This window comes from Ursus maritimus, unplaced genomic scaffold, assembly GCF_017311325.1.
Source record: "Ursus maritimus isolate PB19 unplaced genomic scaffold, ASM1731132v1 scaffold_6, whole genome shotgun sequence".
In the NCBI taxonomy this organism is placed as follows: Eukaryota; Metazoa; Chordata; class Mammalia; order Carnivora; family Ursidae; genus Ursus; species Ursus maritimus.
Window position 1 is genome coordinate 1,620,050 of NW_024426774.1, and position 14,283 is coordinate 1,634,332.

At 34.8% G+C, this 14,283-nt stretch overlaps 1 protein-coding gene across 1 annotated transcript in view; it reads left to right on the forward strand.

Moving 5' to 3' along the window:
- Nucleotides 1-14,283, forward strand: part of ROCK2 (Rho associated coiled-coil containing protein kinase 2) — a 134,062-nt gene that overhangs the window by 62,083 nt on the left and 57,696 nt on the right. The window contains exon 4 of the mRNA XM_040622790.1: nt 7,586-7,723. Coding sequence (XP_040478724.1) covers nt 7,586-7,723 — 138 coding nt within the window. The remainder of the gene's footprint in view (nt 1-7,585; nt 7,724-14,283) is intronic.

The window sequence follows — 14,283 nt, forward strand, 5'->3', positions numbered from 1 at the left end:
TATTGAGTTATAAAAATTGCATCAATGCCAGTTATTCTCCCTTAAAAATAAAAATTCTTTTATTTATACAACAAATACGTTCATAGTAGAATAAGAAAGTAAGCCATCATTATACTTTTTAAAATCCCTCATTGTCCCACTACTTCTGTTACCTTGATGTATAGCTTTCTGACTTCCATTTCTTCTAAAGATACATGTAACATATGGGTGTCTTCTATGTATTAAGGGATCATATTATATATGTGGTTTTGTAATTTGTGGGTTTTTTATGTAACATTAAATAATAACACACACTTTTATAGCAGTTACAACATTACAGGCAGGCTTCTAAAGCAACTTCTATATAATAACCAGTCTTCCCAGCACTCCTTTAGATAGATGTTATTACTATCATGCCCATTTGACAGATGCGGAAGTTCAGATAGATAGGATGAACAACCTGCCAAAGTTCACATAACTAGGAAGTGGTTGAACGGAGACTTGAACCTAGATAGAAGATTTCATAGTTGATTTTCTTTGTTGTATAATCGTAATCATTTTTCTGTGCCAGTAAATACAGACTGTATGTTACCTTATTGGCTTCATGGGGTTTCACTCTCCTCTTACTCAGCCTTTTACTAGTATTCACTTCTTCTCCTTTCTTGAAATACCACTCTTTCCTATGTTACTGGCTCTTCTTTCTCAGTTTCCTTAGTGGTTCATTCTCCAGCTGACTTGTACTAAATATCATAGTTCCATGGTTCTTTGATCTGCAGAATGCACTCTACTATTCCTGTGACTTTAAATATAATCTATATGATGTCAAGGCTTAGATTCATACCTGCTGCTCAGAATTTTTAGTTTGTTCTCTGAACTCATATTCATGATGCCTTATTTGACATCTCCATTAAGAATTGTCACATCTACAACATGTGAAATTAGAATGCTTGATTCCCTTTCTAACTTACCCACAAATTTGTAACACATTTTAATAAATGGCTCCAGTATCAACCCTGTTGCTCAAGCCAAAAAATTAGAAATCATTATTGATTTCTTTTTTGTTTATTTCTTAAATTTAATTTCTCAGTAACTCCTGCTCCTAACAGTTCTCTAGTCTATTTTTCTTCTTCTTCTTCTTCTTCCTTTTTTTTTTTTTTTTTTGGTGTTGACTCTCACTGCTGTCATCCAGGATATATCCTTTTCTTCCCAGTCAGGTATTGAACATCTCCTTTGTATTTTACTTTGTTTTCCACTTCTGCTAATAGTGTTTCACCATTGGACTGTTGATTTTGGATTGGCTGGCAGGTGCTGATGGAAAAACTGTCAAGACCATGCTTATTAAATCTGTAATTCATGCTATCCAGGCTCAGGTGGACCCACATTACTGTTTCACTGACTGTTTTCCCCATACTTCCTATTCTCGTATTTTTATGTATCAATCCTGTCCCATTTTGGGTGTGGGTATATAGTAGAATCAATTAGGGGCTTTTCTAACATATTTTCTGTTTTCCGTACTTCCCTACCCCTCTATATTTCAATATATAAAGGATGGGAAATAGAGATCTATCAGCCTAATATAGACTGCTGCTGATTTGAACTTTTTAGAATATACTCATTGTATTTCTTGTTTGCAATTCATGAATCCCTTAACTCCTAAATGAAACACAAAGTCTTCATCCTGGCCTTCTTGGCCCTGTTTTAAGATGTCACCAATTTTATCTTTTAACCCTTATTTTCCTTTATGCTGTTCATTCGGGGCAGGCTACTCATTTCAGAGCATATTCTTTGTTTTCTTGTCTGTTTCTTCAACTTGTCTGTTTCTTCAATCATGTTTTGCTTTCTTTCTCTCTGTGTTCATTTTAAAAGAAAACTTTTTCCTATTACTGTCCTTCTTACCCTTTATCTGAGTGTGATCTTTCCTCTGCATGTTTTAATTTAATAATTTTATGTAATTTACCATATTATGCCTTGTACTGTAGTTTATATGTATATTTCTTTGAATCCTTTTATATCGTAATTTTTTTGAGAGTAGGAACCATGTCTTTCGAATACTTCTGGCATTCCCATCAAGGGTTTGTATCTGCTTATCTGAAAATAGTTTGCCAAATCTGGGGAGGTTATCTTTAGTTAAGTACACAGTTTAGGAGGAATATCTGTGGCTTCAAGGAGAAAGGGAGAGCCCTCACTATGTAGTGACTTGTCAGTTCCAGCTGTAGACATTGGTAAGTGATGTGTGTGCAGCCAGATCATATCCGTGATTGGATTTTTCTTGTCTTTTTATATCCTGTACAACACAGAACCCGAAACATAGAAAGTTTTTATTGAATTGAATTGATTGTGATTCCTCGTGATCCCTGGGCTCAAACGCTTCCTGGGATCCTGTGTGCTAAAGGGATACAAGCTCTGTGACAGGACTCGAGGCAGATGAGAGATGAAGATCTTGTTCTTTTTTACCCCCTCCCACTGGCTTGCTTTTAATTTAATTGGTTTAAACTAAGCTTTTAAAGTAGAATCAACCTGAAAGAGAGTGTAGGGGAAATGATTTTCTAATACTTGCATGTCAACTCAACTTTTTAATTCCTTTTTTGGAGTAAAACAGGCTCTTCACTGGCTACAAAGTTATTTCTGAGTTGCAAGAATTATCTCCTTCCCTCCATGCTTTTGTAATTCCTGTATTCCCTCATTCAGTCTTGGCTGCCACAACCAGACGTTTTTAGTGAAAACCTTAGCAGTACACACTAACTGCTTTAGTCTGTCAAACTAGATCTTATAAAAAAAAAATCTATTGTAATTTTTGATATTAAAAGCCAATTTGAAAATCTCAAGTGGGGCATTTAGGTTAGAATAATTTTTGAAAGTTTTTTGTCCACAAATGTTCTATGAGATCTAGGTCCATTTTAGGATTTTCCAAGCATGTCTTATCTCTAAATACACGTAGGGATATTTCATCTACTTAAAGAAATTTTTTTAAGAAGTACATATTTGCTATAGAAAATACAAATAAGCAAATATAAGAACATAGAAATCACCCAGAATTCTGTCATTTGAGATAAAACTACTGTTATCACCTTTTTTTTGTCTGTCACGTACTCAGTCTAGTGACATAGGGGAAACACATGTAAAGATTCATGATAGAATGAACTAAGTTCCATTTGTCTATGGTGGTGTTAGCTAACATTTTCATTGAGTATATTCTATGTGCTAAGTATTTATAGTCATAGTCTTATTTTATCTTTGCAACAGTTCTGTGAGATTCTTATGTAGATGAAGTCCTGAAACTTAGAAGGGTTAAGTAAGTTGACCCCATAGGTCATAAATAGCTAGGATTTTTGCGAAAGTTTGTTGACATCTAAATCCATTCTTTTAAGCAGTACTCTGTACAGTGTGGTAATGAATAGCTCCTATATTTGACTGTTTATCCATCCATATTGAATAGAGGAGGAGGAACAAAGGGGAGTGTACAGAGATGCTGAGGGAGATTATAATAGAATCATTCAGAAAGAGACATCCTCAGAAGGAAGATCAATGGAAACCAGCTTTTCTAAAGTAACAGCGCTTTATTGTAGTACTTGGTAATACTAGTGCTAATGAATTTTAAAAGTATGAGGTAGATGTTTGGCATGAATACAACTATTGCCTCTTTATGTTTGTTGTATAGATCCAGTCAGAGACTACAAGCTTGTGGTTCCTGACTCTTGTGTTATGAGCCAGTTAAGTGTCCTATCCCAATAGTTTAAATGAAATTCAGGCCTCATCAAAGAGAGTATCGAGGCAAAATGTCTCTATTTTTTGAAAATCGTATAGCTCTCATATAAACATAGCTATGATTTTGTTGAATTGGATATTCAGCATTTTGCCAACCACAAGCCAGCCCCTTTATACTCTGCCTAAAGGAACTTATGAAGCAGACACGTATACAACTAATTATGATACTAGATTGTTGTAAGTGCTTTGGGAGCACAGACAGAGAAATAATGTTGCATAAAAAATCAGCAAAAGTAAAGTGAATAAGCATGTTTCTCATGTTCAGAGAATTATACTGTATAACTTTTTGTGTATTTGAATGGTCTTTTTGTCCTAGGTTTGTTTTTATTTGTTCAGTTAATTCAGATATAAAAGATTAAAAATAGGGGCGCCTGGGTAGCTCAGTTGGTTAAGCATCCGACTCTTGATTTCAGCTCAGGTCATGATCTCAGGGTTGTGAGATCAAGCCCCATGTCAGGCTCTGTGCTAGATGTGAAGCCTGCTTAAGATTCTCTCTCTCCCTCCCCCCTCCCCCGTCCCCTTTCCTTGCGCTCTCACTCCCTCTCAAAAAAAAAAAATAAATAAATAAAAGTAAATAAATATTTAACTATTTTTTTTTCCTGTTCTTCTCCTTTCTTGAAATACCACTCTTTCCTGTGTTACAGTATCTGATCTGTAAAGTATGGTGGTTCTTATATATCTTCTCTGGGGAGGACTTGAGCATTGCTTTGGTTTACCTTATTTTCATCAATATAAGTACTGATTCTAAATGTGGGTAGTACTTGATGAGAGATAACTAGAGATATCACCTGTTGGATTTTTCTTAAAACTGCACATTAATAACTTGGCCAGTGATCAAATAAAATTTTTTTTTCACAGACATTCATTCATTCATCAAATATTTAGTATCTATTTTAATTGTCAGTGCTGGCATTGTATTTGACACTGAGGATATAATGGAGAATAAAATAGGTATGGGTAATCCCTGCCTTTGTTGAGCTTAATTCTAATGTGGGAGATAGACAAATACAAGGAAACAACATAAAAAAATCACGTTATGGCATTTCCTAGGGAAAAAACAAATGGAATTCTGAGGTAGAGAACAATGAGTTCCTACTTTGGATAGAGTGATCACTCCTTTGAGAAGTTTATATTTCTGCTGAATGAAGGAGCTAGTCTCTCTGGGGAAGAGGTGAAGTCAGGGATTTTGGTGGATTTTCTGTTACCTTCCCAGTACCTGTAAAGATCTTGAGAAAAGGTATATTAGAGGAAGTGAAAGAAGGTGGTAAGTGTGGTTGAAGTATGAACAAGGGAAAGAAAATGACAAGATTGGGAAGGTGCTTGTAGACTAGCTCATTTAGATCTCTGTAGATTTTTGTCAGGAGCTCAATCGCCTCTTCTTTCATCCAACCCTCAGTAGGATGACCGTATGATTTGTTGTACAGGGACATACTTCTGAATGAAAAAGAGCAGTAACTGAATGGGAGACTGTGCTGACCAATGTAATCTGGCCCCGTTCTGGGGAAAGCATCCTAATTGTGGCTGTACATACGTAGAAATGACATAGATAAGTGGTTACTAGCATGGATTTTGGATGCAGACTACTGTACCTTCATTTTTAAATTTTTTAAAAAAGATTTTATTTATTTGAGAGAGAGAGAGAGCGAGACAGCAAGTGCACGGGNNNGGGGGGAGAGGGAGAGAGGGAGGGAGAATCTCAAACAGACTCCATGCTGAACACAGAGCCTGACACAGGGCTCGATCTCACAACCCCGAGATCATGGCCTGAACTGAAACCAAGAGTCTGACACAACCAACTGTGCCACCCAGGGGCCCAGGCTACTGTACCTTTAAGTCTTGATTTTTACTCACTGTATAACCCTCAGCAAGTGAATTTCTCTCTGCCTCAGATTTCTCATTTGTAACATGGGGAAGTAACACCTCATTAGGATTGTTATGGAGATTAAATAATACATTTATGAAAACACACTATGCCTGGTATGTAGTAAGCACCCACTCAGTAAATTCATTCTTTTAGCAAATATTTATTCAGAGGTTATTATCTGCCAGGCATTTTACTAGGGACTGTGGGTTGAGCAGTGAACAAAACACAAAAATCCTTGCCTTCATTGGGCTTAATTTCTAGTGCAAGAGATAATAAATAAAAGTAAAAAATAAGGTGTAGGATGGCAATAAGTGCAATGGAGCAAAAGCAAGGAAGAAAGAATGGAATAGGGAATGTGTGGGCAGCAGAGGGTGGCTGTAAATTGAAACATTGAAGTAGCTGGATCAGAGTAGGCCTCACTTAGAAGGTAACATCAGAGCAGGGATCTGAAGGAAGTGAGGGATTGGGTCCTGCTATAAGGGCTGATTCCAGGCAGAGAGAATAACACATGCAGTGAAATGAGAAACTTGGGGTTTTAAAACGGGAGTGACAGGAAATGTTTTTGAAGGATCACCAGACGGTGGGTGAGAGTGGACAGCAGGGAAGAAGCCAGTTTAGGTTATTGTAGGTAATGGAAATAAAAGATTTAGGCCAGGGTGTAATCAGTGGAGGTAGTTAGAGATGGTTGGATTCTGAAACTATTTGAAAGTAGAACTGAAATGATTTGCTGGTGAGTTTGATGAGCTGTGTGAGAGAAAAAGAGGAGCCAAAGATTTTTAGCCATAGCAACTGACTGGAAGGAAGAAGATGCCGTTTACTAAAATGGAGAAGACTATAGGAGGAATAAATTCAGGGGTGAAGATTTGGAGTTCAGTTTTGGACATCCTGTTAGATATCCAAGTATAATTACTAGCACTCACTATTTATTATTAATTATTCAGTAAACATTAACAATTATAATTGTTAGGTATTTATTGGCTCTGTGGTAAAGTTTGCTATGGTATATTTAGGATTAAAATGATGGCCAAAAAAAGATACTGTTTTTGCCTTTGTGGCAGTTACAATCTAATAAGGAAGATAAGAATTGATCAAATAGGGACGCCTGGGTGGCTCAGTTGGTTAAGTGTCTGCCTTTGGCTCAGGTGGTGATCGCAGGGTCCTGGGATTGAGTCCCGCGCTGGGCTCCTTGCTCAGCGGGGAGCCTGCTTCTCCCTCTGCCTGCTGCTCCCCTGGGTGAGCTCTCTCTCTCTCTCTCTGTGACAAATAAAATCTTTAAGAAAAAAAAGAATTGATCAAATAATCGTATTTTTGGTAGTTTTTTTCTTAACATAAAAAAAAAAAAAACCTTTTAAGTAGAATACTTTGAAAGAAAGATGACTTAACAAAATCACAAATATCCCTGGGGCGCCTGGGTGGCTCAGTTGTTAAGCATCTGCCTTCGGCTCAGGGCGTGATCCCGGCGTTCTGGGATGGAGCCCCACGTCAGGCTCCTCTGCTGGGAGCCTGCCTCTTCCTGTCCCACTCCCCCTGCTTGTGTTCCCTCTCTCGCTGGCTGTCTCTCTCTCTGTCAAATAAATAAATAAAATCTTAAAAAAAAAAAACAACTCACCTTTAAAAAAAACAATCACAAATATCCCTTGATATCTAAATTTATTAGTTTCTGTTCAGATAGCAGATACATGTACATACCTTGAAAGTTTCTTATTTAACAATATCTTGTTCTTAAAATTGGTTAGCTTAATTAACATGAAGGAATGAAGCTTTATGAATTCAGGGAACCTAGCGCTTAAAAGTATTGTGTATTTCATGAAATATTTAGGCTGTTGGGAATTTTCTTTTTTTCCATTAAAAATGTTATGCTTTTTATTAGCTAGAGATCACTTTGTTTTATAACTGAAGTCTTTAATAATAGAATTATAGTATGATCTGTTCACATTTCTCTCACAAAATTATTTTTGTGTTTTAAAAAATCTACAGGTTCGTCATAAGGCATCACAGAAGGTTTATGCTATGAAGCTTCTTAGTAAGTTTGAAATGATAAAAAGATCTGATTCTGCTTTTTTCTGGGAAGAGAGAGATATTATGGCCTTTGCCAACAGTCCCTGGGTGGTTCAGGTAAGCATACAGACTTTTATAAGTTTATTTCCCTTTTTTGTAAGTGCTTACTATTCATAGGATTTAAAACCTGTATCTCACTCACATAGTAACAGTGCAGTCATTTTTAATAAGATCAGATTCAATATGCTTGTTTAATGTTCCTAAATAGTATGTCATGTAAACATGTAATACTTAAATTGGTGTATGAAAGCAAGTATTATTTTCAACTTTTAAAAAATTCCTTTATGAACAATTAGATTGGTTACCAGTATGCCATTATTCCCTGCCTACACTCTCGTGATTTACATAATAGAAACAATAATCAGCCTGTCTCAAAAAAACCAAAACTTCCTACAATAAAATTTTTGAAAATTCTCCTGTAGTCCTTTTTATATTACCTATAATATAAAACAGTATTGTGCTTCCTAACTGAGCCTCTTACTTGACTGTAAAGTAAGGAATTCATGCTTGTATTTTCCCTCTTTTTCAATTATATCCCTCGTTAACTTTGCTTCTCTGAAAATGTTTTTATACTAATATCTAATTCTGCAAACATTTTTGAACAAGTATCATGAGTAAGATTAGGTATGTACCAATGCATGTTCAGAATGCTTACTTAAATGATTTGGGAGTTTGATACCTTGCTTGTGGAAGGCAATTTGCAGGTAAAAAATTTGCCGCATGGATGACTATGTAATTTAAAAGCTCATTATTACTGCTTTTTTAATGACGTTGAGCCCCATTGCTCTTTTTCTCTACTCAATTTTTTTTATTGTAGCTAGTGAATAGAAATTCTGATATGTGTAGCTAAAACTAAAATTTTTGTAGCAAATTATATATCATGATAACTTAAGGAATGATGGTAATAAATTATCCGACTATTAGCTTTAATAGTTTAAAAAAAAAGCTTTAATAGCTTTAATAATTCATAGCAACAGAATCATTGCCATTTCCAGTTTATCATTTCATACACTGGTGTCATTGATCTTTAATTCTGCTAAGTGGACCTTTTTAAAGTGTTCATTGAGGTAAAGAGTTAATGGATCTGCGGAAACCAACAGTGAAACATGGTAAATTGAAAAGTAACATTATAATTCTGGGTTTCATTTGTTTTTATCTCTGGTAAAGGACATTCCATGCACCATTATATTTGTATGTTTGAAATGTATAACTTTGTGGGGACACTTGTCAAAATGACTGACTTAATTCTATTTATTGATTTAATTCAATGATTTTCAATATATTTATACAGTTTCACTATATTTAGTATATTTATAGAGTTTCAGTATATTTATAGAACATTTTTGTGCCTCAAAAAAGAAACCCCGAACCAACTGGCAGTTTTTCTCCATTCCCTCCTGACTCCAACTCCTGGCAACCACTAATCTGCTTTCTATGTCTGTGGATTTGCCTATTCGGGATATTTCACGAAAATCGAATCATAAAATATGTGGTCTTTTGTGATATCTTCTTTCATTTAGCATAATGTTTTCACTGTTCATTCATGCTATAGCCTGTATCAGCTCTTCATTTCTTTTTATGGCAAATAATCATCTGTTGTATCGTTATCCCACGTTTTATCTGTTCATCAGTTAATGGACACATAGGTTGTTTCTATTTTTTGGCTAATGTGAATGATGCTGCTATGACTTCTTTCATATGGATTTTTGGTACATATGCTTACACATTTCTGTTAGGTATCTACCTTGGAGTATAATTAATGGGTCATAGGATATGCCTCTAATCAGTTTCAGTAGATTATTTCTAACAGTTTGCCAAATCTTAGTGCTCATTTTTTCATGACTGTTGAATATTTAATTGTACGAAGGCCCCTATATTTTGTTACTGTACTCTCGTTGAAGATAACTCTTTTTATTTCTCTTATATAAATTATGATACAACATAAATCTTTGACCTATCTGTATTTCTTACAGATATATTCTTAGTGTGATTTGAATTCGATAGATGAATATTGGCACATTTTAAAAAACTTATTCCTTTGCTGATAGAGAAGACTTTTTAAAAAAATCCATCTATTATATTTCGCTTGCTGTGTTCTTTGCCTGTTTTCTAATGTCCATACTTTTATGGTGAACACTTCCTTACTTTTCTGTATAGTTTCTTATACCCAAGTAGGTGTGCAGCCTTTAATACTTCAGTTTGCTTTTAGCTTTTTTAAAATTTAAGTTTAGGTATCTCTTTTAAGTCTCTCAATCTAGTTTCCTTCCTATTTTCTTTTTCTTTTGTCTCCTCAATTTATTTGTTGAAGAAACCTGGCTCTTGCTGATTTCATCCTTGTGTAGTTTAACATGTTCCTGTCTCGTTTGTATTTTTTGAGTTGCTAATTGGGTATAGTGGATCAGAGTCAGGTGTGATTTTTGGGAGGGTGGCAGAACAACTTCAAGGGTAGTGTTTTGTTCTATTGGAGGCTAACGTCTGGTTATTTCTCTGTTATTTTACCAGCTATTTGTGCTTAATGCCTAGGTCTGTTAATTTAAGAATTTCAAAATGGTGATATTCTAATTCAGTCATTCCTCCCCTTGCCCACTCCCCAGGCATACCTTTTCTGTTATAGTGACTGGAATAGTTCTATAAAGAAAATATTCCCCCATTTACTGTTTGGTTACCCGTAGTATAATTCACAGAGGAGGGACAGGATAAATACTTTATTCTTTCTTTATATTTGCCAGTTTTCAAAGTAAGGGATTAGTTTCCTTTTATGCTCTAAAGGTGAACAATTTTGGGGAAGTTACCAGTTTGAACTCATGGACTTAAAACCTATTTGAGGTGTTTTAGTCCTTTGAGTGTCTTATTGATGCTCAAATTGTGACACCTTTGAAAAGTAACTTCCTGTTCAGGTTTATTCCCGAGTCCTTTGGACATGGATGTAGCAGCCTTTGATAGCTTGCTATCTGATATAATGGGATGTTCCAGACCAATCTTTTACATTTTCTGTCCTTGACATAGAACTAATTGTGCTTATAGGTCCATCTTTTTTATGCATGTGAGTATTTCCTTAGAATAGATTCCTAGCATTGGATTTGCTAGGTCGTATGGTGTGCACATTTGACATTTTGATCGATAGTGCCAAATTGTTTTGTAAAAAAACGTTTTTATAAGTTTCTATTACTCTAATTATTTAGTATTTTTATTTCACTACGTTTTTAGCCAATACTGGTTATTGTAGTTATTTAAAATTAGTTGCATCCTCAAGAAACAAAAAGATGTTATTGTGCTAAGTTGCATTTCCTTGGTTAATTATGAGGTTCAGCATATTTCATATGCTTATTAGTAATTTGTATTCCTTCATTGCTTATCCTGTTTTTCTATGTGTTGTTTTGCTTTTTTAAATTTGATTTATTAGAATGCTGATAGACCCTGTATATTAATATACGTATGTTGGAAATATATTCTTTGTTACATATGTTGGAAATGTATTCTCTTGGACTCCTGTCTGTTGCTTATTGAGTTTTTTAAAAGTAGAGGTAGTCAAATCTATGTATTCTATGTTTTGATTCTTGCTGGGGAATACTTTCTGCGGCCCAATATTAGGAAGATATCCTTTTATACTTTAACTTTTTTATATTTTAATTTTGAGAGGGGCAGGAGTCTATTTCTGAGTTAGCAGGAATATATTTTTTTTATATGAAGTAAGATTTGTTTTTCCCAAATGGGCAGCCACTTTTCCCAATGCCATTTGTAGAAAGCCTGTCTTTTTCCCATGAAGTAAATGAAATGTCCTTTGTATCATAGACTAAATTACCATGTACACGTGAATTTCTTTTGACTCTTTTCTATTACTTTGAGTTGTTATTTCTTCCTGCACTAAAATCACATTGTTTTAATTTCTGTAGTTTTTCATGTATTTGGTAGGGCAAGTCTTCTCATTGTTCTCCATTTATATTTTTGTGGCAGTTCTTAACATTTTTTCTGTTAAGTTAGAATTAGCCTTTCATTCTGTTAAAAAATACAGTTAAAATTTTTTCTTGCATTGCTTTAATTGGTAGATTTTTTTGGGTTGTTTTATTTTGGAATACTAAATCCTCCCATAACAGTATTGTATATCTCTCTGTGTAGAGCTTGATTTTCAGTAAAGCCATGTTACTTTTTCCCATTGAATATGTTCAGAAGAAACTTATGCATAAGAAAACTAGTTTTTAAATATGTAGATATTACAAAATGCAAGAAAACAGCATTGGTTCAGTCTTTTAGTACAGTGTTGAGTTAGTAGAAGGTTTTTATCCTTATCTTTTCTATTATGTTAAACTTCATTAGGTAGTCCTCTGATATTTAATGATTAAATCTGATGTTTACTGAAGCTTTCTGATTAAGACAGTAAAGACCTGTCCATCTGTGTTTAGTTTACCAAGTATTTTTTAATCAGGAATGATGTTGAAGTTTTTGAGGTGTGTTCTTCAGCTGCTTTTAAGATGGTTTTCCTGTTTAATCTGTTATTATAGTACACTAAAAAAAAAAAAAATTCAGGGTAATGTAAAATAAAAAGTAAATGCTATTTGCTATAATTTTATATTCTCTATAGAGTACTGAATTTGATTTACTAATATTTTAAATAATTTTCCATTTGCGTAAGTGACATTTGATCTTTGATTTAATTCAGTTTTTTTAAAATATTGGCTTTTTTGGTTGGTTTTCATATCCTAGTGAGACTACCCTAATAAACGTAGTTGGGAAGCATACCACTTTTTTCTGAGCTTTGGTGCAGTTTATGTAAAATAGAAACTATTCATTCCATGAGGTTGAATTGAACTTGCTTGCATATCTTTCAAGAAAAATTTTTCAATATATTTAATGATAAATTTTTACCATTAATATTTATTATAATAAATTCTAAACATCTCAAAGTAGAAGGAAGGTATATTGAATCCCCATGTACTGTTCAGTCAGCTTCAACAATTACCAGCCATGGCCAGTCTTATTTCAGTCACACCAGAAGTTGGCGAACTTTTTTTTGTAAAGGGGCAGAAGTACCTACTTTAGGTTTTGTGGCCCAAGAGGTAGATAGAATGTTAATAACTTATAGGATGAGAAAACAAATTTCTGCCAACTTTTTATCGGTGAAATTCAAAATGTGATAATCAGTACAATTTTTAAAAATGTAAGTCTGTTAAGGAGAAGAATGAACTTATTTTCTGGGGCAATAACATTTTGTTTAACTGGAGTTCACAGTCAAGTGTTTCCTATCAAAATTGTAGATGTTCCATTAATGTTAATGTGTGATAAGATTTTTTATATATTCATCTTACCTTTTCACATAGGGTAGGTACTGCCAGATACTATTATTCACTGGCATATGACTTATTTTTTTATTAATAGACTTTATTTTTTTTAAAGTTTTACATTTATAGAAAAATTGAACAGTTGGTGGAGAGTTCCTGTATCCTACCCCCTAACCCCTGACAGTTTCCTATATTAACGTCCTACTTTAGTAAGGTACATTTGTTACCATGAATGAACAATATTGATACATTATACTAACTAAAGTCCATAATTTATTCAGTTTTTCTTGGTTTTTACCTAATGCTCTTTTTCGGTTCTAGGATCCCATCCAGGATATTATGTTACATTTAGTTATCGTATCTTAGGCTCCTATTGGCTGTGGCGGTTTCTCAGACTTTTCCTTGTTTTTGATGACTTTACAGCTTTAAGGATTACTTGTCAGTTATATTGTAGGATGTGTATAGTCTTCTATTAGAATCTGTCTGATGTTTTTCTCATTATTTAGACTAGGGTTATGAGTTTTTATAGAAAGACTGTAGAGGGAAAGTGCCATTTTCATCACGTATCAAGGGTATATACCAATACTTTATTTATAACTGTTGATGGTGACCTTGAGCATATGATTCTGATTGAGCATTTTTATCACTTGGAAGACATATATAGAATTCTGTTAAATTCTTGTCTGGATATTTACCTTTTAGCAAAGTCATTACATTGCAGGTTAGTCACTTCCAACTGAAGGTTAGGTAGAAACTTCTCAGTTGCAGAGTTTGTTTGTTTATTTATTTTAAAGATGTTATTTGAGAGTGAGAGAGCACAAGTGGGGGGGGGAGCAGTAGAGGGAGAAAGAGAAGCAGGTTCTCTGCTGAGCAGGGAGCCCGATGTGGGGCTCGATCTCAGGACCCTGGGATCATGACCTGAGCTGAAGGCAGACACTTAACCGACTGAGCCACCCAGGTGCCCCTCAATTGCAGAGTTTAAGTGGATTTTGAAACATGGATATTTGCTTTGCACTTACATTTAGGTCAAAAAAATGCTTTTGGAACTGTGGGACTGTCATTTGAGTTCAGAAAATATATCCATGGCCAATTTGTGTAGGAGTGGAGATCTCACTTCTTGTTTTAATTTTAGTACCATGGGAAGCATAAAAAGTAGCTTGATGTTAGTTGTCATTAAAAGCTTAGGTTTTGTGGGGCACCTGGGTGGCTCAGTTGGTTAAGTGTCTGACTCTAGATTTTGACTGGGATCATGATCTCAGGATGGTGGGATCGAGCCCTGCCTCTGGCTCCAGGCTCAGTAGGGAGTCAGCTTGGGGTTCTCTCTCCCTCTCCCTCTCTCTC